The sequence below is a fragment of the Ovis canadensis genome, chromosome 2, assembly GCF_042477335.2.
Source record: "Ovis canadensis isolate MfBH-ARS-UI-01 breed Bighorn chromosome 2, ARS-UI_OviCan_v2, whole genome shotgun sequence".
In the NCBI taxonomy this organism is placed as follows: domain Eukaryota; kingdom Metazoa; phylum Chordata; class Mammalia; order Artiodactyla; family Bovidae; genus Ovis; species Ovis canadensis.
In genome coordinates this window covers 246,840,328-246,865,076 of record NC_091246.1, presented here as the reverse complement: position 1 = coordinate 246,865,076, position 24,749 = coordinate 246,840,328, and the positions used below count along the sequence as shown (strand labels likewise).

Here is a 24,749-nt window from a genome sequence, read left to right as displayed (position 1 = left end):
CAGGTTCAATCTCTGGGTTAGGAAGATCCTCTGGAGAAGAAAATGGCAACCCACTCCAGTATTCTTGCTTGGAAAACCCATGGACAGAGGAGCCTGGCAGGCTATATAGTTTGTGGGGTCTCAAAAGAGTCGGACATGACTTAGCAACGAAATAACAGCATTGATGAAGCTTGAGAAAAGTTTTGACAGTGTTTTCAGAGGCTTTGAAACAATATTAGACTGATGGCTTGAATGAAAATATTTCAACTTTTTGTCCCAGGGATTAGAGTTGTAAGTACAGCTGGTTTAATTTGTTGGTGCAAACAAAATGTTTTCTCTGATAATATCAGATACTTGGTTAAATGATTCTTAATTTATGTTTGATAGAGTGTTTATGAACTAATTTTCCAGGAATAGCTGGTGACAGGCATTTCTCAGGCAGCGAGAAGATGAGTCACCTGAATTTGACCCTGCCTTCTAGTATTCAGAACCAAATGATGCGTTTGATTTTAATGCTTGCAATGTTTACTTATGATCACTCATAAAATCTCTACCTTTTTAGTTCTTAAAAACATACAGATCCCTAAGTCCTAACTATGCATGAGGCAGGCTCCATGTTAATCAAAGACTTTGGCCACTGTATCCAACAGTCTCTGTGGTAACCTCTTGAGTGTATTTGCAGATTGCCAGGGCCTAGTGGGCAGCTTCTTATGGTCCACCGGTCCTGCTGTTCTGCAAGGGTTTGTTCTGCATGCTAGCTGCCTGATTTCCACAACAGACATATTGAGTTGTATTTACTGGATGCTCAGCTGTTGCCATCATCTGTAATGACGAATCGGTCATAGGGTCCTCCTGCGCCTGATGCGTGTGTTGCTTGTTTTCTTAACTTACATTTACTAGCAGAATTGTCTTCTTTCTAGTATTGGATACCCAGTGGTGACTTTGGGCTTTGGCTTCAAAAGTTATGTAAGCTACAAAATGCGGTTGAGGAAGCAAAAAGAAGTGCAAAAAGAGAACGAATTTTACATGCAGCTTCTTCAACAAGCCCTCCCTCCAGAGCAACAGATGCTACAGAAGCAAGAAAAAGAGGCCGAGGAAGGTAGGTCTTTACTCTAAAGCTGTTGGCTCAATAGGTTAGTTATTAGTTTGTCAGTAGTATTTTTTCAGAAAAGTTGCTAGGGCTTTGGGAAATTACCATGGCTTTTTGTGTTTTCTGGTGTTCCTCTTTAGGACTGTTGCTTTACTTGGTCATGAAATACAGACTATGTATGATGTTTTCTGCCTAGTGTCTTAAGACCATGTGCTTTTAAATATATTTATTTTTAAAACTTATTTCATTTCCTTTTACAGTTTATTTCTATTTTAATATTTTATTTGTTATGAAGGTTTTAAAATATTTATTCTCAGTGACAATAGTATATGCAACTATGTGCATTTGTAATTGTAGCAAGCCAAGTATAAGCCAGATAGAGATGTAAACACAATTGTTTTACAAATCAGAATTCTTCTGAATAGAGTAAACATGGCTAGGTCTTATTTTAAATGATTTGTATAATGCAACATGGATCTTAGAATGACCTTTTCTAATACAGCCTCTTTCATGAATACGTAACCAATTCAATAAGTGAACAGACAGCAATACTAGTTTTCTTTGGTTTTTGTTTTTAGTTGACACATGACAAAATCTTGTTCTCTGGTGTGGTGCAAAATTACCTCTTCAGGTACACTTTGTCGAGTTTGAATATGTAGACCTATACAGAAGATTCATTGTAAAGCGGCCCAGTAAATGATAACAGACTTCTTATTACTTTAACAATAGAGGCAAGACAAAGGATAGGTGCCCTGTATGCTAACATCACACCTGTTTGTTTCATTTAATCTATCTTTTCAGTAAAGTTACTAAATTTGTTTAATCCAAGCATCTTTTTAAATGTGGCCTATAAGATTATGATCTGCCTATGTCCTGTCACCCCAGTGATAGACAAGTTTGATTTGACTGATAAATGAGGTATGACTTAATTGTAAAATCCTCATATTCTTTTCAAGGTCAGAACTTTAATGACGTGGTGTTTCGAAATGATGGTGATATTCTAAATGTGCAGCTTCTCAAATTTATTTAGCTTTGCTTCTTGAAGTTAGCATAATGAGGTGTGGTTCTTGCTTCTGGTTGAGTTGGCAGCTTAATGTAATACGCTTCTAAGTGTAGATGACACTGTTTGTTGAATCAGTCCGTTTTGTTTTTTACAACTAAATAGTCCAGTGTGGGTTTTTTTTGCTTGTTGGTTTGTTTCTGGTGTTGTAGCAGCCAAAGGATTACCTGACATGGACTCCTCAATCCTCATACACCACAACGGGGGTATCCCAGCCAACAAAAAACTCTCCACAACTTTGCCAGAGATAGAATACCGAGAAAAAGGGAAAGAAAAGGACAAAGATGCCAAAAAACACAACCTTGGAATAAACAACAACAATATTCTACAACCTGTAGACTCTAAAATACAAGAAATTGAGTATATGGAAAACCATATCAATAGTAAAAGATTAAATAATGATCTTGTGGGAAGTACAGAAAATCTCTTGAAAGAGGACTCCTGCACTGCTTCCTCAAAAAACTACAAAAATGCCAGTGGCGTTGTGAACTCCTCACCTCGAAGTCACAGCGCCACAAATGGGAGCATCCCTTCCTCATCTAGTAAAAATGAGAAGAAGCAGAAATGCACTAGCAAGAGCCCAAGTGCACACAAGGACTTAATGGAAAACTGTATTCCTAATAACCAGCTAAGCAAACCGGACGCACTGGTAAGGTAAGTGTGTGTGCTGTGTCCTTAACACTTCCCATGAGCTTGGCTTGGGTCTTGAGAAGCGTATTTCTGAGTAGGCTGCAGGGGTTGTTTGTGATCAGATTCTGTGACAGTTAACTCTGTGGTGCTGGACACTGAGTGTTTCTTTCCCACGGGTCTGTTGGTCGCCCGCACCATCCAGAAGCATTGACTAAAGCTCTTCCCAGTGTGCTCAGTGTGAGGTGATAGTGGTTACTTCCCACATTTGACAAATTTACACACGACTTGATTTTTCTTGTGGTTTTGAGAGGCGTATCTTTAGTCTTTTTTCAATTTGCATATCCAAAGATCATGTGGCATAGACACGAAAAGAAGAGTTTGTGGCCTGTTCGTGCAAATCTTTGTCAGACAGGTACAAAAAATCTTCTTTCTAAAAATTCCATAGGTAAATGCAGTTAATCCTTGAATAACGGGTTTGAACTGTGTGGGAACACTTATACGTGTTTTTCAATAGTAAATATGGCAGTACTACATAGCCCCTAGTTGGCTGAGTTTGTGGATGTGGAGGAGCCATGGATATGGAGGGCCAACTATAAATTATACTGGGCTTAATCTGCATATTGTTCAAGGGTCAACTGTTCAGTGTTAGATACAGATTTTAATTAGAAATGTTCCTTTTCCCATGTTTAAGTTAAAGATGAACATTGTTGTATTACCTTGATTGGCTCAGACTTAATTTTGCTGTGTTTTATATATTTTATAAAATACACATACGTTCCTTTTACTTCATCAGTTCAGTTCAGTTGCTTAGTTGTGTCCAACTCTTTGCAACCCCATGGACTGCAACAAGCCAGGCTTCCCTGTCCATCGCCAACTCCTGGAGCTTGTTCAAACTCATGTCCATCGAGTTGGTGATGCCATCCAACCACCTCACCCTCTGTCATCTCCTTCTCCTTCTGCCCTCAATCTTGCCCAGTGTCAAGGTCTTTTCTAATGAGTCAGTTTTTTGCATCAGGTGGCCAGAATATTGAAGCTTCAGCCTCAGTCCTTCCAATGAATATTCAGGACTGATTCCTTTAGTATTGACTGGTTTGATCCCCTTGCAGTCCAAGGGACTCTCAAGAATCTTGTACTTCATATCTTTCAATTTGGAAACTGAGATCTGAAGTGGAGCTTTTATATTTTTTTTCTCTCTTTAGTATTTTTTAAAATTGGAGTATAATTGATTTACAGTATTGTGTTAGGTTCTGGTATACAGCTAAGTGATTTAGTTATACATATATCTCTATATTTTTTTCATATTCTTTTCCATTATGGTTTATTATAGGATATTGAATATAGTCCTCTGTGCTATACAGTAAAACTTTGTTGTTTATCTATTTTATGTGTAGTAGTTGGTGTCTGCTAATCCCAAGCTCCTAATTTATCCCCCTACCCCCTTTCCTGTTTGATTACTGTAAGTTTGTTTTCTGTGTCTGTGTGTCTTTTTCTGTTTTGCAAATAAATTCATTTTGCCATATTTTAGATTCCGCATATAAATGAAAGCATATGGTATTTGTCTTTCTCTAACTTCACTTAGCGTAATAATCTCTATCTCCATCCATATTATTGTAAATGGCATTATTTCATGAACCTTTCAAAAAGTACATAGCTCAAGAGGGCTGCTGTGACTCCTTCTCTCCTCTAAGTTATCTCATGTTCCTGTTTGGCTTGTTTCAGAGCAGATCATTTATAAGGGAAAGTTTCTAGTATTGTAAATTATATGAATTAGATTAATAATTTGTTTTAGTTTTCTGATTGGCAGCTAGATAAAGGGAAATACAGGTGGATTCTACTCCTTAAGGCTCTAGAGGTTTCATAACCCTTGGCCACTATTGGAAACATACCATGCTGCTGCTGTTACCAGGCTGACATTCACATGTGGTTTTTTTTTGACATTCTGCCCCGTCGTGCCCTGCGGAGAAAATTCTCAGCAGATAGCTGTCTTTCATTTGCTCAGGGGAAAAAGACCAATTAGTTGACCTTCTATGTCAAAGTGAATATCTCACAAATTTACTGTATGCTATAAATGAAACATCTGCCACCAGCTTTTTAACATCCTCTCTCCTGCACAATTTTAATAATAGCAGTCAAGTCAAAACAATTTTCCTCTGTTGGGTGTTACAGAGAGAGCAATCAAGGCTCAGTTCTGTGATACCATCTCACTTGGGCCCCACTTGTCATGTCAGTGATCTCTACTACCTCATCTGCCTTTAATAAGGAATTTCAAGAACTCAGATGGCCTGTTTTCTAGTCGTGGGTCCAGTGCTCCTGACCCGCTCCTGGGGTATATACCTCTTCCTGTGGTCACTGATGTGTATTCTGATGTGCCTCGATCTGAAGGGCTCCAGAGTATTACTCTGTTTTAAGGAATCAGTTCAGTTCAGTCGCTGAGTTGTGTCCGACTCTGCGACCCTATGAATCACAGCACACCAGGCCTCCCTGTCCATCACCAACTCCCGGAGTTCACTCAAACTCATGTCCATCGAGTCAGTGATGCCTTCCAGCCATCTCATCCTCTATCGTCCCCTTCTCCTCCTGCCCCCAATTCCTCCAAGTATACCTGCTGTCAAATACATAAATATAAAATATTAAATAGTTTCATAAGCTTCCATGGGATTATTTTCAACTTTTCATGTAATATTATAAAAAATAGATGATCTAAATATCCAACAATAGGTGAGAAACTTAAATACTTATAGTCCATCTATTTGATGGATTTTTAATACAGATGTTAAAAATCATATTTTGAGACAGTTAGAAATATAGGATAGTGCTTATAATATAATACTTCATGAAGAAAGTAGAGAGGAATCTTACTGAAAGCATTGTTTTTCTGATACACACAGAGAAAGGGTTTGACGAGAAAGGAGCCAAAACGATGATAGTAATTTCTCCTTGATAGTATTGGGTCTTTTAGTTTTTATTTCATCTTTCATGCATTTTCAAGTTTTTTTTGTGATAACAGTGAAAGTTTATGAAAGGAAAATACATCTTGCTTGACTTCATATATGTTTTGATGAATATTAAGACTCTTAATGGATCCAAACCTGACATGTTTGAGCTGTTAGCCAGAGAGTGGATTTGTTATCTTCAGATGGAAAAGGCTGGGCTTGAAGTCTCTTCAACAGTTTGTACATGAGTTCTTCACTCTTCCAGGTACATCCAGGGCTGTGTACAGGTCCAGGCTGGCTAGAGGGATAAGAGGGATAAGACTGATTGTCCCTTTTGTAAATTTTTTAAAAATCACTTGAAAACCAGTGTTGTTGTATTAGTAAATGCAACACATTCCACATAGCTATGTGTGTCTCAATATCATGGTTGAAAACTGCTATATTTGAGGAACCAATTCATTGTCTTTGCAGGGGGAATTCATTAATATACCACTTTCAAAGAGAAGTCTTAAAGATTGGTATGGCTGTCAAAGTAAGATCTGATGGTCATTCCCTGTGAAGGAGCAAGCAGTCCTTCGGGTCTTTTCATTGTCTCTCCAAACTCCAAGGATGTTCTCTAGAGTGCTGTATACCACAGACTGACAAATGACTGCACACAGGCCAAAGCTGGCCCACTGCCTGTTTTTGTAAAGTAAGTTTTATTGAAACGTAGCCACACTCATCCATTTGTGTAGTGTCTGTGGCTGGTTTATGGTGGCAGAGTTGAGTAGTTGTGACAGAAACTCTCTTGCCTACCAAGCCAAAGATCTTCCTAGCCAGCAACTAAAAAGCATGCTGGTAGATTGCTCAGGTTGGGGAAGGTGAGGAACTTGGCAGTAAGCATTGCTTGTAGGCCACTTTCCAGGAAGAGTTTGGGAACTTGCTAAAGCATCTTTTGATTTGAGAAATAAGTATCTTACAAAATGACCCAATTTCTGCCAGCTTGATTTCTGAATTCTTTACCCAAGTTATTTAGAAACAGACTTATAATGTTGGTAGCCAAAAATATTTTTAATTTTGACATGGAAAAAATTCTATATATAAACAAAAAAGCAATGAGAAAGATCAGTTATTTTAACTACGTGCTGGCAGATTAAAAAGGAATCATGTAAATTAGACTGAGGTTTGCTCAATTTTTTCCTCCAGTGGTCAGTTTTTAAATATTTTAAGCGTGCAAAAAATTATAGAAAATTTAGGTGGAAAAAAGGAGATAAATGACACAAATCACTTAAATTTTTGTTGTGTTTTCATCAGCTGAATTTATATAGATGTGGCCATAGCGTTTGTGTAGTTTTTTTATCCTGATTTTTCACCTAAATTATATTGAAATCATTTTCCCAACCTAGCCTAACCCTGGTTTTCACTTGATGTGGCATATTCCGTGGCAGTCTGTGTGATCATTCCGTGACCTGAGGTCTAGTAGGTCTGGGCGTAACACCTGAGCTGCTTTCCTGTAGTTTCAGGGCCCGCAAGCGGAAGAGCCAGCACTTTTGTTTGTGCTTGGCACAGTGCTTCCTCTCAAACACAGCCCAAGACTGTGGGGTTTCTTGTTTGGGATTTGGTACTTGTTTCAGTTTCCTGGTTAAGGGAGAGAATTTAAAACTGGGTCCAAAATGTAAAGTGATCCATATTCTGTAGAAATGTTGAAGTAGAAGTCTCTTTGTTTTATTTCCATCCCCCTTTTTCTTTCTTTGTTTTTGTGTTCAAGACAGATTAATCTTTCTTGTTTCTCATACTTACTCTTAGTAAGATATCAACTCTTTAACGTAGTTGAATAATGTTTGGTGTGAAGAGTCATAAAGGAAAAGTATCCACACTTTGCCTAGAAGGGATGCATTTAATGAAACTGAGTAGAATTTAGAATGTTGCAGAGATATTTAGAGCAGCCTCCCCAGCCCTGTCGTTTCATCAGTGAGGTAAACAAGTCCTGGAAAATTAAATGACTAGTCCTAGTAACCAGCTTGGAGAAGGCAATGGCACCCCACTCTAGTACTCTTGCCTGGAAAATCCCATGGATGGAGGAGCCTGGAAGGCTGCAGTCCATGGGGTCGATAAGAGTAGGACACGATTGAGCGACTGCACTTTCACTTGTCACTTTCATGCATTGGAGAAGGACATGGCAGCCCACTCCAGTGTTCTTGCCTGGAGAATCCCAGGGACAGAGGAGCCAGGTGGGCTGCCATCTATGGGGTTGCACGGAGTCGGACACGACTGAAGTGACTTAGCAGTAACCAGCTGGAGGGACAGTTACAAGGACCAGAACCAAAGTTTCATGACTTCTGCCTTTGCTGTTAGTAATGTGCTGCTTTAAAAAAAGTTATATCAACCTGCTTTATTGTTCTGGTTTTTAAATTTTTTTTACAAATTCTTGTGTTTTTGTTTGTTTCAAATATATATACATCTAAAGTTGGCACAAGGGTTGGCACCAGAGCTAAACTTTGTGCTCTTTTGGCTAAAATGTATAGAAGAAATGCTTAGAATTTTAGAATTTGTTTAATTTTCCTTTTTTCCAGAGAGATGCTGTTTTAAGAATTTTTAAAATTCATGCTCTTGCCAAAGACACAGGGGTATATTTATTTCTGAACAGATGGTGGCCATCCGCCACCGTTTGAAAATTTATAGGATCTCTAAGAATGCAGCTCTCATTAGGACTCTGTGGGAGTTAGTCTAGTTCAGACACCCTGGAGCCCCCTAGCAGGGAATTTGCTCTTTAGGAATAAACCTGGGCTAGGCCTACCTTGACAGAGCAGACCCGAGAGCCTCGAATTGGGGAACTTAAGATAGGGGATGTAAAGCTCAACCCTGGGGAAAGGCCACCGTGACTGCTTGAGAAGTCTGAGGCATGGGCATGGCCATCGTGGTAGGTTCTGAGGGCAGAAGTGGGGGTAGCTTTTCTTCAGGGGAAGATGGAAATCTGGGGAATGCTGTAATTCATTGAATAGTCACTCTTTCTTTTTTTCTTCTCTAAATTCATTTGGCTATTTCAGGCATACCAAAATGTTATAACTTAGTTTGTTCACACAGTTCCGCATAGTTGGAGACTTAAGAGCCTTGGGGGAGAGGTAGAGAACGTTTATTAGGACTTTTCCAGTAATCACTAAGCAAGTTTGGTAGCCCTGCCTCAGCAAAGGTGTGGCGGTGGGGTGGCGGAGGTGGGGGAGGGTAGGGGTTTGAAGGGGTAGAGGAGCTCTCTAAGAAATTCTAACCCATTCACTTACACAGAGGAGTGTTTAATTTACATTCATACCAGGAACTAACTTATATTACCACTTCTGGGTCTTAGGGAAATATTTTGGGAGCATATAGATTGATGATAACATAGTTGATAAATAGGCTTTATAATGTCCTGGTCCATCAGTGACTATATTGATTAGTATTGTGTTTTAGTAGGCTGTGATATGAGCATTGGTGACTCATCTCTTTCTAATTTAAGCTGGTGGGCGAGCAGAATGTCACTGGCCTTCATTCCACTTTCTAGCCATTATAAATCTTATGTTTATGTTTTGTGATTTTATGTTTTTCTTATGAGGGACAAAGATAGCAAAAGCTAAGAGCAGCCAACTTTCTTCCTTGATGGGACTCAGCTGGTGGCACAGATGGCCCAGGTGGTTTGACTAAGCAGTTCTCAGTCTGAACTAAATCTTGTCTCCAGATACCAGTGGTTTAAATTGTTGTGTAACCTCTGCCTTATAGAAGACTCCTTAGTGTGGTCTTGCTGTTTGGGCCAGTTTTCCATTTCCCCACCTTTTAAGATGTGCGCACGCACTCAGTTGTGCCCAACTTTGCAAGTCCATGGAACGCAGCCCGCCAGACAAGAATACTGGGGCAGGTTGCCATGTCCTTCTCCGGGGGACCTTCTGACCCTGGATGGGATCCATATCTCCTGAGTCTCCTGCATTGGCAGGCGATTCTTTACCCCCAGGCCACCTGGGAAGCCCCATTTTAGGACATCTACAGACAATTTAAAGTTAGATATCCACTGAAAGGAAAGGGCCATATTTTTAGATACTGATTTTTAATTATCAGTGGATTCAGTATGATTTTGGTGTGAATAGCTGTGAAGAAAAAGCATAATAAAGAGAGAGTCCAAGAAGCCTCTGTTTTGTCATCTTAGAGATTGTAGGCACAAAGCAAGGATAGAATCCAAAGCTGAGACCCAACTCTGAGGAGGAAACAAGACAGTGCAGTCAGTTCCAGAGGTAGAGCCTTTGTGCATTCACTGGGGTAAGTACCCGGGGGAAGGCGGCCTTATGTGGACTTTTCCAGCCTTCTCTTAAGTCCCTAAAGAGTCCTACATGGGGGATCACAATAGTTAAAGTGGGGAATGTTACAAAGGATTCTCTTGAAAGGTGGAAAAGTGAAAGTCGCTCAGTCGTTTCCGACTTTTTGTGACCCCATGGACTATACAGTCCTTGGAATTCATCAGGCCAGAATACTGGAGTGGGTAGCCTTTCCCTTCTCGAGGGGATCTTCCCAACCCAGAGATCGAACCAGGTCTCCTGCATTGCAGGCGGATTCTTTACCAGCTGAGCTACAAGGGAAGCCCTGAAAGGTGGAAACATATCTTAAAAAGAATGTAATGGAAAGACCTCAAGATGGATTGTTAAAGGGGAGGAAGTAGAAAAACTGATCAGATAGTATGACCCCATTACAAAATATGGGTAAGTATTGTACTTTACATACGCAGAAGATTATTTGAAATAGTTTATGCCAAATGGTCAGTTATAGTTGACTGTAGTAGATGTTTACTTTCTACATTGTCTGTTTCTGCATGCCTTGAATTTTTACACAGGCTTATATGCACATAGTAGAATGTAAGCTCAATGAGACTAAAAGATGCTTACTCCTTGGAAGGAAAGTTATGACCAACCTAGATAGCATATTCAAAAGCAGAGGCATTACTTTGCCAACAAAGGTCCGTCTAGTTAAGGTTGTGGTTTTCCAAGTAGTCATGTGTGGATGTGAGAGTTGGACTATAAAGCAAGCTGAGAGCTGAGGAATTGATACTTTTGAACTGTGATGTTTGAGAAGACTCTTGAGTGTCCCTTGGACTGTAAGGAGATCCAACCAGTCCATCCTAAAGGAGATCAGTCCTGGGTGTTCATTGGAAGGACTGATGTTGAAGCTGAGAGTCCAATACTTTGGCCACCTGATGCGAAGAGTTGACTCATTTGAAAAGACCCTGATGCTGGGAAAGATTGAGGGCTGGAGAAGGGGATGACAGAGAATGAGATGGATGGTTGGATGGCATCACTGACTCAACGGACATGAATTTGGGTAAACTCCGGGAGTTGCTGATGGACAGAGAGGCGTGGCGTGCTGCGCTTCATAGAGTTGCAGAGTCGGACGCGACTGAGCGACTGAACTGAACTGAAGCTCAGTGAGGCCAGGGACCACCTTTGCTCTTGTCTTCCTCTTTTTTCCTTTGCCATGATATATGGTGATTGGCACACGGTAGATACTCAGTAAATACTTGCTGAACAAATGTTACCCTTTGTCCAGGAAAAATAATAGGTAGGCGGCCAAGAGAAGAAAGGCGGGCCTCAGTAACTGCAGTGCAGTGCCAGTGCCGTGTAACTCAAAGGCTCTGAAGGTGGGATACCTCAGTGTTACGTTAGACCAAGCCAGAGACCTGCTGTCTAGTGTCAAGCTGTTTGTTGTTCTTGAGTAAGTTGCTACTGACTTTATTTCTAAAAAATAAAAAGAGTTTCCACTCTTAAGCCCCCTTCCTTGCTGTGCAAGAGATTCAGGAATTTCTGGAAGTTACATGGGCAAGGGAAGAAAACTCCAAGGGACAGTTGTCAAAAAGCCATTTTTTCTGGCAGTGGGTTGATTATGCTGCAGGGCCAGGGAATCTAGGCACAAACCACATGTCAGCCAAGAACGTAGAGAAAGGCTGTTTGCCTTGTCTTATTCCACTTTACTGCTGGCTCTTGCCTTCTCTCTTCCCGCTTAGTCCTAGCTGTTCTCTTTGTCATTGTGGTAGCTAGAGAGAGAGAACTCAGATCCCACATTTCTGTTCCAGAACCTTCCCTCCAAGGAAATCCCCTTGGTTAGAAAATGTGTTGACTGCCCTGTATATCATCTTAGGTGCCAGAGAGAAAGTGGTACATTGGCTTGTTTTCTTCTGAATACATTTCATTTGAATACATTTTGCTCTGTCCGGAATAGTTTGTGAAAGAAAATCTGATCTTGGGAGACAGTGATTGGGGCTTTGGCCTTTACCCTCACTACTCTCCGTCCGTGTGCTGCCTGTTGCCTGTGCTGACAACCTGTGCTGCCCAGTGACGTGCCTGACACTGTCCCCATGAGTGATGGCTGCCAAAGTAGGGCTTTCCATTTCTACAGGTGCATTTGATCATTTATTCGTAACAGTATCATTTCCAGCCTAGAGGTAAAATTAGTAAAATACGTGACATTTCAGAAAGAAGATTTTAACTAGACACTTAGAGGTTCTAGTTAGATTAGATTAAATATTTTGTATGTAGCTATTACTTTAGTTCAGTTCAATTCCGTCGCTCAGTCGTGTCCGACTCTTTGTGACCCCATGAACTGCAGCACGGCAGGCCTCCCTGTCGATCACCAGTTCCCAGAGTCCACCCAAACTCACGTCCATCGAGTTGGTGATGCCATCCAGCCATCTCATCTGCTGTCGTCCCCTTCTCCTCCTGCCCCCAATCCCTCCCAGCATCAAAGTCTCTTCCAATGAGTCAACTCTTCGCATGAGGTAGCCAAAGTATTGGAGTTTCAGCTTTAGCATCATTCCTTCCAAAGAACACCCAGGGCTGATCTCCTTTAGGATGGACTGGTTTGGACCTCCTTGCAGTCCAGTGTCCTCTCAAGAGTCTTCTCCAACACCACAGTTCAAAAGCATCAATTCTTCACTGCTGAGTTTTCCAAATTTGCTGTCATATTGAGTGCAGCACTTTCACAGCATCATCTTTCAGGATTTGAAATAGCTCAACTGGAATTCCATCACCTCCACTAGCTTTGTTCGTAGTGATGCTTTCTAAGGCCCACTTGACTTCACATTCCAGGATGTCTGGCTCTAGGTGAGTGAGCACACCATCGTGATTATCTGGGTCGTGAAGATCTTTTTTGTACAGTTCTTCTGTGTATTCTTGGCACCTCTTCTTAATATCTTCTGCTTCTGTTAGGTCCATACCATTCCTGTCCTTTATCAAGCCCATCTTTGCATGAAATGTTCCCTTGGTATCTCTAATTTTCTTGAAGAGAGCTATTACTAAATTTTATTTGGAAATGATTAAGTGGAAAAAATAAGTAGTGGGGTGTATTTCTATTTAGTAAGTTAAGTGTCTCTGTGGAAACACATTTCTGATTTATATTAGTCTAGCATTGTTTCTGAGCCAACGTGTTGTCAGACGTGATTGTTTTCATTTTCTGCCTTGCTCATAGTATTTAAGGCACCTGTAGGTTTTACTTGGTTAGCTTTGTTTATTATGTTAGTTCATAATATAGTTTGAATTTGTTTAAATCATTGCAGTGATTTAAAACTATAATATTCTGGGATATAAATGTAGTCATAGAAGCATGATAATTTTAAACTTAAGCAGGCCTATTTTACAGCTTGAAAACCACTCAGCACTTCAGAAGCCAGGCATTAATGAATTTAAGCCAGTGGTTTACTTAGTGTCTCCATATTCAGGTGATCGAAGGAAATAATTGTCTGTGTTGCATAGATAAAATTATGAAATAACACATAAATTTTTTGATGGGGTGAGTCCACATTAGAAACACTTTTATGTTGAGTAGTGAGATTTTATTCCAACAATAGGAATTTCTGATTAGACAATTAGAAAGTTTGCTCCCTAGAATTCAGAAGGAACTGCTATAAAATTTTGTGTTAAATTCTGAGTCAGTATGCCCCATTGGCACATAATGAATTGAGATTACCAGCTAAGGATTACGGGTGGATTCCCTGAAGGCGAGGAACTCCAACGGAAAGGAACTGTGGTCTTTATATGTTACTCACGCTCTCATTTAGAAACTAGCTATTTGAATACTTTGACAGCCAGTGTGCGTATACTTCAGTCTGTGCAAATCTCTCGGGGAACTCTGAAACCTTTTTGCTAGCCAGCTGGGACTCTCAGAATTAAAACAAGTCTTAGTTTCTTTTTTGTGAGAAGAATGACAGCTCCCTGCTCTCAGGTGCCTTTCTCCTTTCTTGGTAGAGTGTTGAAGCAGATTTGAAATAGAAATACAGTGCAGCGAACTGAGAAGGCCCTTGTCCTTCCTCTCCCCTGACTCTAGAGAGGGTAGAGCAGACAGACACATTTAGGAACGAGGCAGGGCATGAGCTGGGGGCCAGGGTTGGAATCATTCATAATCAGTACTGTATCTGGCACCCAGGAGTTTGAAAGCACATGCCCTTCCAGACAGGACAGCCAGTTGTTGCTCTGGGGGATTGTAGGCCCAATGTTGCTAAATATTCTGATATTTAGAAGAGATGCCAAAAGTAGATATCTTTATGTGAAATGTCACAGTTAAATATTTTTTTTATTTCATGTAGAAGAAGGTCAAACAAAACATGTTTATGGGCCAGATTGGTTCCCCGGTTTATAACCTGTGCACCTGACCCTTGCTGTGATTCTTGTATTTTGTTCCATCCCCCACTGATCACATCAATCAAGACTGGACTTCTGTAGAAAGGACTTTGAATTAGGGGCTGTCTGGCAGTCCCACAAGCTAACTGCCATGTATTAATGGGTTTTTTACCTTCTCCTGTCCTTGAGTTCCTTGTGCTCCTGGAAAACACGCACCTGTTGACAGCACCCCTCCAGAGTCCGAAGACTGCTCCCTGTTGTGTTGCAGTCCTCGACACCTGACCAGGGGGCTTTCAGGCCACTTAGCAGGAAAGGGAGCAGTCTTGTGATCAAAGGGGTAGTTTGAGTCTCTGTGCAAGTCGCTCAGTCATGTCTGACTCTTTGCGACCCCATGGAGTCCATGGAATTCTCTAGGCCAGAATACTGGAATGGGTAGCCTGTCCCTTCCCCAGGGGATTTTCCTGACCCAGGAATCGAACCGGGGTCTCCTGCATTGCAGGAGGATTCTTTACCAACTGAGCTATCAGAGGTGTTCCTCAAATGTTACAGTATAGAGGCCTCCTATGCCTAAGGATGGTGACTTCTTCCACATCAGGGTGTTTTTCTGCCATATTCTTGGAGCAGACACCAAAACAGGGGACATGAGACTGGTTATTCACAGATTTCACAGACCAGCTAGATTTGAATCTGGACTTAGACAAACTGTTGCTTTGATAGGGACTGATGGATGGGAAGTAATAGCTGATGTAGATTTAGGAACTGAGGCGTTTTCTACTTCAGAAAGTCAAGTTCCCCTTTTTTGGAATGACCTAAAAAGTTTAAGAAGTAAAACAGTTGGGTTTTCCCTAAGGCTTTCAGATTATTCTGAAACTGGCCTGTGATGTGGGCAAATCTGAGAGTAACAGTGAATGCTGAAAAACCGTGCAGAGCAAATAAACAGCCTCCTCTTTTTAAAAAAAACCCAAAACTTTTCTCTCAATCAGAAAATAATAATTAAAATATTAAAAATAAGTTAAAAATGTTGATTACTTCCAACTTTGAGAGTAGAGATGACCACTGTCTTATATATACGTCCTCTCAGACTTTTTCTTTTGCATACATACTTATTCTTTCCACAAAACGGAGCTCATATACTGTGTATACTGTTTTATAATTATGTTTTCCCACTGATTCTGTCATGAGTATTCTCCCATGTCATTGAATATTCTTCCTGTTGTGTGTCAGTCAGACACATGAATGTCCAATTTATTTAGTCAATTTTCTGTTGAATACTGATTTTTTCTTAGTATAAATACTATTGCAACAAACACACTCTTATACAAATCTTTGTGTGTATCTCCAGTTTGGGAATGGGATGCTGTATCAGCAGATACAAACATTTTGAAGACTTTTGATACAAACTGTCATATCTGACCACATCCTTTAAGGACCTTATTAAAAACGCTAGTTCATGGCACCCCTAGCTTTATGCTTGAGGGGCTTCAAGAATTCACTTTCCCATTTCCCTGAGTGGCCAGTGAAATCCTCTAGATTTCCTTTCCTGTCTCTTTTTGTTCTTTTATGAAAAGGACAGCTTAGGGAGCAGAGACCTAAGGTACTCTATAATATGGTTTCACCTAGCAGTCAGGTCATCAGGCTGTTACTTATTTTTGATACTTGTGCCTGGTAAGCAATTGTAGTAATCACAGTGAAACCTGAGGCAGCCTCATTTCCTTATTTCCAAAGTTGTGGTTAACTGGGTATACTGGAACAGCTTCACTTGCTCAGTGTAGGCCTCATTTAAGTTGAGAGACATTCGTGTCTTTATGTGAATGACCCGTGCGGCCTGTCCTGTCAGGGTGAATGACCTGGAAAGGGGGGAAAGGAAGGAGTTGGTGGAGAGGGCAAACAGTATTTCTTCTGGGGACAGAGCTTTGATTATGAGCTTAGTTTCCTGCAGAGACAGCTGTGTGGTCCCTAAACAAGTCTTGTCTTGTATGATTAATGTATGCTGGGGATCTCCTAATGGAATTAGGTACTTCCCGAGATGAAGCAGTTGCTCTTCACTCATTCTTTTCATGTGCACCTGCCTTCCTGATAAGCAAACGCCCCTTTACCCCTGTCTCCATCAGCCACTGTTTAAACTAAAAATCTGGCAGCCTGCTCCAGATAGGTTGTTTCCAGAGCCTCGTGTATCACGACACTGACCCTGTTCTGCTCTAAGCACTGGGGAGACGCACACAGAGTGAGGGTTAGAGGCGCGGTCTTGGAAAGGCTGAAAGAAACTTGAGAATACACTTCCAGCTTCTAATTGTAGAGTGCTGTCAGTCCCTGGCTTCAGAGAACTTAAACGCTTTTTAGAAATAAGATAACATGCACAGGAAAAGAGTAAAACCAAAACGAGTCTAAGCAGAGCACAGGGCAGTGGTTCAGTGCCAGGTGAGAAACAGCGACAGGGAGGGCTTTCAGACTTGAGAAGGATAGAGAGCACGGGGCCCTTAGAGGCCAGCACCTCATCCTGGGGAGTTTTGTTTGCTTGTTTGTTTTTAGTTGTTAAAAATTTATTTAATTCTTTATTGAAGGATAACTGCTTTTCAGAATTCTGTTGTTTTCTGTCAAACCTCAACATGAGTCAGCCATAGGTATACATATATCCTCTCCCTTTTGAACCTCCCCCATCTCTCTCCCCATCCCACCCCTGTAGGTTGACCCAGAGCCCCTGTTTGAGTTTCCTGAGCCATACAGTGAGTTCCTGTTGGCTGTCTATTTTACATATGGTAATGTAAATTTCCATGTTACTCTTTCCATGCATCTCACCCTCACTTCCCCTCTCCCCATGTCCATAAGTCTATTCTCTGTCTGTTTCTCCATTGCTGCCCTGTAAATAAATTCTTCAGAACCATTCTAGCTTCCGTGTATATGTGTTAGAATATGATGTTTATCTTTCTCTTTCTGACTCACTTCACTCTCTATGAGAGGTTCTAGGTTCATCCACCTCATTACAGCTGACTCAGATGTGCTCCTTTTTACGGCTGAGTAATATTCCACCGTGTATGTGCACCACAGCTTCTTTCCCCGTTGATCTGTCGATGGACATCTGAGTTGCTTCCACAGTCTAGCTGTTGTAAATAGTGCTGCAGTGAACACTGGGATACATGTGTTTCTTTCAGTTTTGGTTTCCTCAGGGTATATGCCTAGGAGTAGGATTGTTGGGTCATATGGTGGTTTTATTCCTGGTTTTTTAAGGAATCTCCATACTGTATTCCATAGTGGCTGTATCAGTTTACATTCCCACAAACAGTGCAAAAGCGTTCCCTTTTCTCCACACCCTTCTCCAGCATTTATTGTTTGTAGACTTTTTGATGATGGCCATTCTGACCAGCATGAGGTGATAGATCATTGTAGTTTTGATTTGCATTTCTCTAATAATGAGTAACATTGAGCATCTTTTCATGTGTTTGTTAGCCGTCTGTAGGTCTTCTTTGGAGAAATGTCTGTTTAGGTCTTTTTCCCGTTTTTTGATTGGGGTGTTTGTTTTTCTGGTATTCAGTTGTATGAACTGCTTGTGTATTTTGAAAATTAATCCTTTGTCAGTTGTTTTATTTGCTATTATTTTCTCCCATTCTGAGGGTTGTCTTTTCACCTTGCTTACTTTTGTTTTTATTTCCATTAGTCCTGGAGGTGGGTCATAGAGGATCTTGTTTTGATTTATGTCATCGAGTGTTCTGCCTGTTTTCCTCTAAGGGTTTTATAGTTTATGGTCTTATATTTAGGTCCTTAATCCATTTTTAGTTTATCTTTGTGTATGGTGTTAGGAAGTGTTCTAATTTCATTCTTTTACATTTAGCTATCCAGTTTTCCCAGCACCATTTATCGAAGAGGCTGTCTTTGACCCATTGTATATTCTTGCCTCGTTTGTCAAAAATAAGGTACCCATAGGCGCATGGGTTTATTTCTGGGCTTTCTATCTTGTTCATTGATCTGTGTTTCTGTTTCATGCCAGTACCATACTGTCTTGATGACGGTAGCTTTGTAGTGTAAGCTGAAGTCAGGAAGGTTGATTCCTCCAGCTCTATACTTTCTCAAGACTGCTTTGGCTATTTGGGGTCTTTTGTGTTTCCATATGAACTGTGAAATTTTTTGTTCTAGTTCTGTGAAAAATGCCATTGGTAATTTCTACGGATCACATTGAAGCTATAGATTGCATTTTGTATTTTCACAATATTGATTCTTCCTACTCAGGAACATGGAATCTCTCTCCATCTGTTTATGTCATCTTTGATTTCTTTCATTAGTGTCTTATAATTTTCTGTGTACAGTTCTTTTGTCTCCTTCAGTTCAGTTCAGTTCAGTTTCTCAGTCATGTCTGACTCTTTGCAACCCCATGGACTGCAGCACTCCAGGCCTCCCTGTTCATCACCAATTCCTGAAGTTTACCCAAACTCATGTGCATTAAGTTGGTGATACCATCCAACCATCTCATCCTCTGCTGTCCCCTTCTCTTCCCGCCTTCAATCTTTCCCAGCATCAGGGTCTTTTCAAATGAGTCAGCTCTTCACATCAGGTGGCCAAAGTATTAGAGTTTCAGCTTCAACATCAGTCCTTCCAATGAACACTCAGGACTGATCTCCTTTAGGATGGACTTGGATCTCCTTGCAGTCCAAGGGACTCTCAAGAGTCTTCTCCAACACCACAGTTCAAAAACATCAATTCTTTGGTGCTCAGCTTTCTTTATAGTCCAACTCTCACATCCATACATGACTACTGGATAAAGCATAGCCTTGACTAGATGGACCTTTGTTGACATAGTAATGTCTCTACTTTTTAATATGCTGTCTAGGTTGGTCGTAACTTTCCTTCCAAGGAGTAAGCGTCTTTTAATTTCATGGCTGCAGTCACCATCTGCAGTGATTTTTGGAGCCCCCAAAAATAAAGTCTGACACTGTTTACACTGTTTCCCCATCTATTTGCCATGAAGTGATGGGACTGGATGCCATGATCTTAGTTTTCTGAATGCTGAGCTTTAAGCCAACTTTTTCACTCTCGTCATTCACTTTCTTGGAGAAGGCAATGGCACCCCACTCCAGTACACTTGCCTGGAGAATCCCATGGGTGGAGGAGCCTGGTAGGCTGCAGTCCATGGGGTCGCTAAGAGTCAGACACAGCTGAGCAACTTCACTTTCCCTTTTCACGTTCATGCATTGGAGAAGGAAATGGCAACCCACTCCAGTGTTCTTGCCTGGAGAATCCCAGGGACGGGGGAGCCTGGTGGGCTGCTGTCTGTGGGGTCGCACAGAGTCGACTTAGCAGTAGCAGCACCATTCACTTTCATCAAGAGGCTCTTTAGTTCTTCACTTTCTGCCATAAGGGTGGTGTCATTTGTCTCCTTGGGTAAGTTTATTCCTAGATATTTAATTCTTTTTGTTGTAGTGGTGAATGGGATTGATTCCTTAATTTCTCTTTCTGATTTTTTTATTGTTAGTATATAGAAATGCAGATGGTTTCTGTTTATTGATTTTGTATCATGCAACTTCGCTAAATTCACTGCTTAGCTCTAGTAATTTTCTGATACTGTCTTTAAGGTTTTCTATTTACAGTATCGTGTCATCTGCAAACAATGGGAGCTTTACTTCTTCTCTTCCGATCTGGATTCCTTTTATTTCTTTTTGTTCTCTGATTGCTGTAGCTAGGACTTCCAGAACTATGTTGAATAATAGTGGTGAAAGTGGACACCCTTGTCTTGTTCCTGACCTTAGGGGGAATGCTTTCAGTTTTTAGCCATTGAGAATAATGTTTGCTGTAGGCTTATCATATACGGCCTTTACTATGTTGAGGTAGGTTCCTTCTGTGCCCATGTTTTGAAGAGTTTTAATCATAACTGGGTGCTGAATTTTGTCACAGACTTTTTCTTCATCTATTGAGATTATCATATGGTTTTCTTTTTCAATTTGTTAATATGGTGTATCACATTGATTGATTTGCATGTATTGAAGAATCCTTGCATCCCTGGAATAAACCCAATTTGATCATGGTGTATGAGCTTTTTGATGTGTTGACGAATTCTGTTTGCTAAAATTTTTTTGAGGATTTTTGCATCTATGTTTATCAGTAATATTGGTCTGAAAGAGTTTTAGAAGGCTAGGCATTAGCTCTTCTCTAAATGTTTGATAGAATTCTCCTGTGAAGCCGTCTGGTCCTGGGCTTTTGTTTTTTTGGGAAATTTTTGATCACAGCTTCAATTTCAGTGCTTATAATTGGGTTGTTCATAATTTCTATTTCTTCCTGGTTCAATCATGGAAGATTGAATTTTTCTAACAATATGTCCATTTCTTCCAGGTTACCCATTTTTTTGCTGTATATTTGTTAATAATAGTCTGTTATAATCCTTTGTATTTCTGCACTATTGTTATCTCCCCTTTTTCATTTCTCATTTTGTTGATTTGATTCTTCTCTCTTCTTTTCTTGATGAGTCTGGCTAAAGGTTTGTTGATTTTGTTTATCCTCAAAAAACCAGCTTTTAGTTTCATTAATCTTTACTGTTGTTTTTTTCATTTATTTCTGCTCAGAACTTTATGATTCTTTTCTTCTGCTAATTTTGGGGGGGTTTTGTTCTTCTTTTTCCAGTTGTTTTAAGTGTAAAGTTAGGTTGTCCATTTGATATTTTTCTTGTTTCTTAAGGTAGGATTGTATTGCTATAAACTTCCTTCTTAGGACTGCTTTTGCTGCATCCCATAAGTTTTGAGTTGTCATGTTTTCATTGTCATTTGTTTCTAGAAATTTCTTGATTTCCCTTTTGATGTTTTTCAGTAACCTTTAGTTAGTTATTTACTACTAGTTATTACTAGTAGTAATATTAATTATACCAATCAATTATAATATTGATGTTGTTAATATAATTAATTATATTAATTAATATTAAAATATTATCAATAATATAACCAATAGTGTAAATATCAACAGTTATTAATAATAAATATTACTGGTTATTACTTGTTAGATGTATAGAAATGTGTTGTTTAATCTCTGTGTGTTTGTGTTTCTTACAGTTTTTTTCTTGTCATTGATATCTAATCTCATAGCGTTGTGTTTGGAGAAGATGCTTGATACAATTTTGGTTTTCTTATACTTAGTGAGATTTGATTTGTGACCCAAGATGTGGTCTGTACTGGAGAATAAGCACTTGAGAAGAAGGTGTATTCCTCTGCATTGGATGGAATGTCCTGAAGATATCAATGAGATCCATCTCATCTAATGTATCACTTAAGACTTGTGTTTCCTTATTAATTTTCTGTTTTGATGATCTGTTGGTGTGAGTGGGATGTTAAAACCTCCTACTCTTACTGTGTTACTGTCAATTTCTCCTTTTATGTCTGTTAGTGTTTGTCTTAGGTATTGAGGTGTTCCCGTGTTGGGTGCATAGATATTTACAATTGTTACGTCTTCCTCTTGGATTGATCCCTTGATCATTATATAGTGTCCTTCCTTGTCTCTTGTAGTATTCTTTATTTTAAGGTCTGTTTTGTCTGATATGAGGATTGTTGCTCCAGCTTTCTTTTGCTTCCCATTTGCATGGAATATATTTTTCCGTTGTCTCACTTTCAGTCTGTATGTGTCTTGAGGTCTACAGTGGGTTTCTTGTAGACAGCATATATATGGTCCTTGTTTTTTAATCCATTCAGCCAGTCTGTGTCTTCTGGTTGGAGCATTTAATCCATTTACATTTCAAGTAATTGTTGATGTCTATGTTTCTGTTGCCATTTTTGTTTTTATTTTTTAACTGGGCCTTGAATGAGTGAGGTTTGAAAATTAGAGGCCTTTCCTCCAGGAGGAATGGTATAATTAAAGACCAGAGATGTCTGGAAATGAGTGAATCGTTTTGGCTGGTTTGATGGGTGTGTGTGAAAAACTCATCTTTCTGTCACTTGGCTGCATAATTTGGAGATGAGCTTTGAAGCCCCTTTTCTTACAGAATGAGCAGCATTGTAAATTCTGTGTTTTCTTGCAGGGCCTACAGCATCTCGGTCAGGCTTCTTAGAATTCAGAGATAACCATCAGAGCCAAGGCTCCTTGTCTTCCTGATGGCCTCATGGGGCCATGCCTCGTTCTGGCATACATGTACACTTAGGTTGTTTTCTGGAATGGATGTGGAGTGTGACTCAGAGTATGTGGGGAACCTAGTCCTCCCCAGGTGAAGTTCTGGCTAATAAAAGGTCTCCCTCTTTTGTGCAGGACTTGCTTCCCAGGTGGTGCTAGTAGTAAAGAACCTGCCTGCTAATGCAGGAGACATGAGACTCAGGTTTGATCCCTGAGTCAGGAAGATCCCCTAGAGGAGGGCATGACAACCCACTCCAGTATTTTGCCTGGAGAATCCCATGGACAAAGGAGCCTGGTGGGCTACAGTTTACAGGGTTGCGAAGAGTCGGACACAAGTGAAGTGAGTTAGTACGTAGGCACACTTCCTGGAGAAATTTACTGCCCCAGAGTGTTAAAGTTCTTGTGTATTCACAATCAGGCCTCACAACACCTCAGGCTTTATTAAAATGTGAAGGTACTGGCTGTACACATTGGAGACTTCTATACTTTCAGTGAAGTCCGTACTGTGGCTGTAATTCAAGTAATTCACAAAAGATGAGGATTACAAACATTTAGACACAAATATCTCAGTCGTGTCCGATTCTCCATGACCCCATGGACTGCAGCCTACCAGGCTCCCCCGTCCATGGGATTTTCCAGTCAAGAGTACTGGAGTGGGTTGCCATTGCCTTCTCCTGGAGATCTTCCTGACCCAGGGATTGAACCCAGGTCTCCCACGTTGTAGGCAGACGCTTTACCATCTGAGCCACCAGCGAAGTCAGATATCTCCCTACCTTTTCATATACTTAAAAACAATACTTCTTTCATCTGAAAGCTGACACCTGAATACTGTACTTTTACCAGCCAGCGTGCTTCAAGATACTCACAGATATTTTTTCTACCTAGCTTGCCTTGAAAGACTGAGGTTTGAGCTTCATATTTTTTGGTAGGCTAGGAAATTACCCCTTATTAAACTGTAAAATCTCCCCTTAAAATTACATAATTGTTAACCATTTACATTATAATTTACCTCAGTTGAGTGGGCTAAAGGAGAAGAGGAGCTAGAGTTGAGGTTTGGGGTGTCAGTTTTGCCCTTAAGTCAAGGGCTGTGAGTTAGGTGGTGTGCTGGAGTTCAGAGGTAGCTTCACAGGTTTAGAAGTTGAGTTTAAATTTATGAATAAACTGGCTCGGAAGGTGCCTGGACCTAATAAGTAATGTTTTGAGTTGGTTAGACCCCTGGCTTGTCTGACGGGGCACAAGTGGGTGTATTTATTGAACCCATAGACTCCAGCTTTGCCATCTACCCTGTCTCTATCCCAAGTGGCAGCACTCTTGGGCAGCCTTTGTAAGGGTGACTAGTGCCACAGGAGTTGGGCAAGGAGGGAGTGCATTTATACGCTGCCTAAGCCTTTCCAAAGTGTGGTTAAGATCTGTGTGATCCTTTATTTCTCTTTATCTGTGGCTGCGCTGGGTCTTCGCTGCTGCGCGTGGGCTTTCTCTAGCTGTGGCAAGTGGGGGGTGCTCTCTCGTTGGGCGCCCTCACGGTGGTGGTGGGGGGAGGCTGCTTCTGCTGAGCTCAGGCTCTAGAGTGTGGGCCTCCACAGTTGTGGCTCAGGGGCTGCAGAGCATGCATCCTCCTTTCTTTTGACTCCTATTTACTGAAATTAGTTTTAAGGTTTATAAACTATTAACTTCTGTCTCATTTTCTTCTTGACCACTTGCTTCAAATTTAGGTTGCAGCTATTGACATTTTAATACAGTCCCATGAATACATTCGAAGATTTTTGCATTAACCTCTTAACACCATTTAATTAGTACTTCTTGGTGCTTCTCACCGGTAAATTATATATCTGCATTTTACCTAGTAAGTACTGATCTTCAACACAAAAGGGTTAAATATACCATTACAACAGGTAGTTACCTTTCTAATAAATGCCCCTGGCATTTGACTGGCTCAATTCAGTTCAATTTACTAATGCACATAATTCTTTAAAAACTCATGTTTACATTTTTTATTGAGTATATGCAGGGATTGAGGTATATTTTTAAAAGTAGGATTGTACAGTACATCTGTGCAATGTAATATTATGCAGCAGTTGTTTGTGAAAAGTTTCTAATAGTGTGGAAAGGTGCTTAAGATAAATAAACTATACATGTGGTACTCTTTCAGCAATATTAATATCTATGTGTGTTAAGAAAGAGAAAGAAAAGAGAGGCATACAAAAATGAAGTAAACCAGATGCAAATAGTGGTTCTGTCTGGATGAAAGAATTATGAGTTATTTACATTTTTATTCTTTTCTGTTGTATGCAGTTTTTTATTTTGACTGGGTATCACTTTTCCAATAAAAACATAAATCCAGTAAGGGATTATAAATCATTTTACCACCTGCCTCAGTAAAG

At 40.3% G+C, this 24,749-nt stretch overlaps 1 protein-coding gene across 1 annotated transcript in view; it reads left to right on the top strand.

The window, feature by feature from the left end:
- The window catches only part of MACO1 (macoilin 1), a 68,224-nt gene that overhangs the window by 21,345 nt on the left and 22,130 nt on the right, over positions 1–24,749 (top strand). The window contains exons 5-6 of the mRNA XM_069575014.1: positions 900–1,078; positions 2,282–2,783. Coding sequence (XP_069431115.1) covers positions 900–1,078; positions 2,282–2,783 — 681 coding nt within the window. The remainder of the gene's footprint in view (positions 1–899; positions 1,079–2,281; positions 2,784–24,749) is intronic.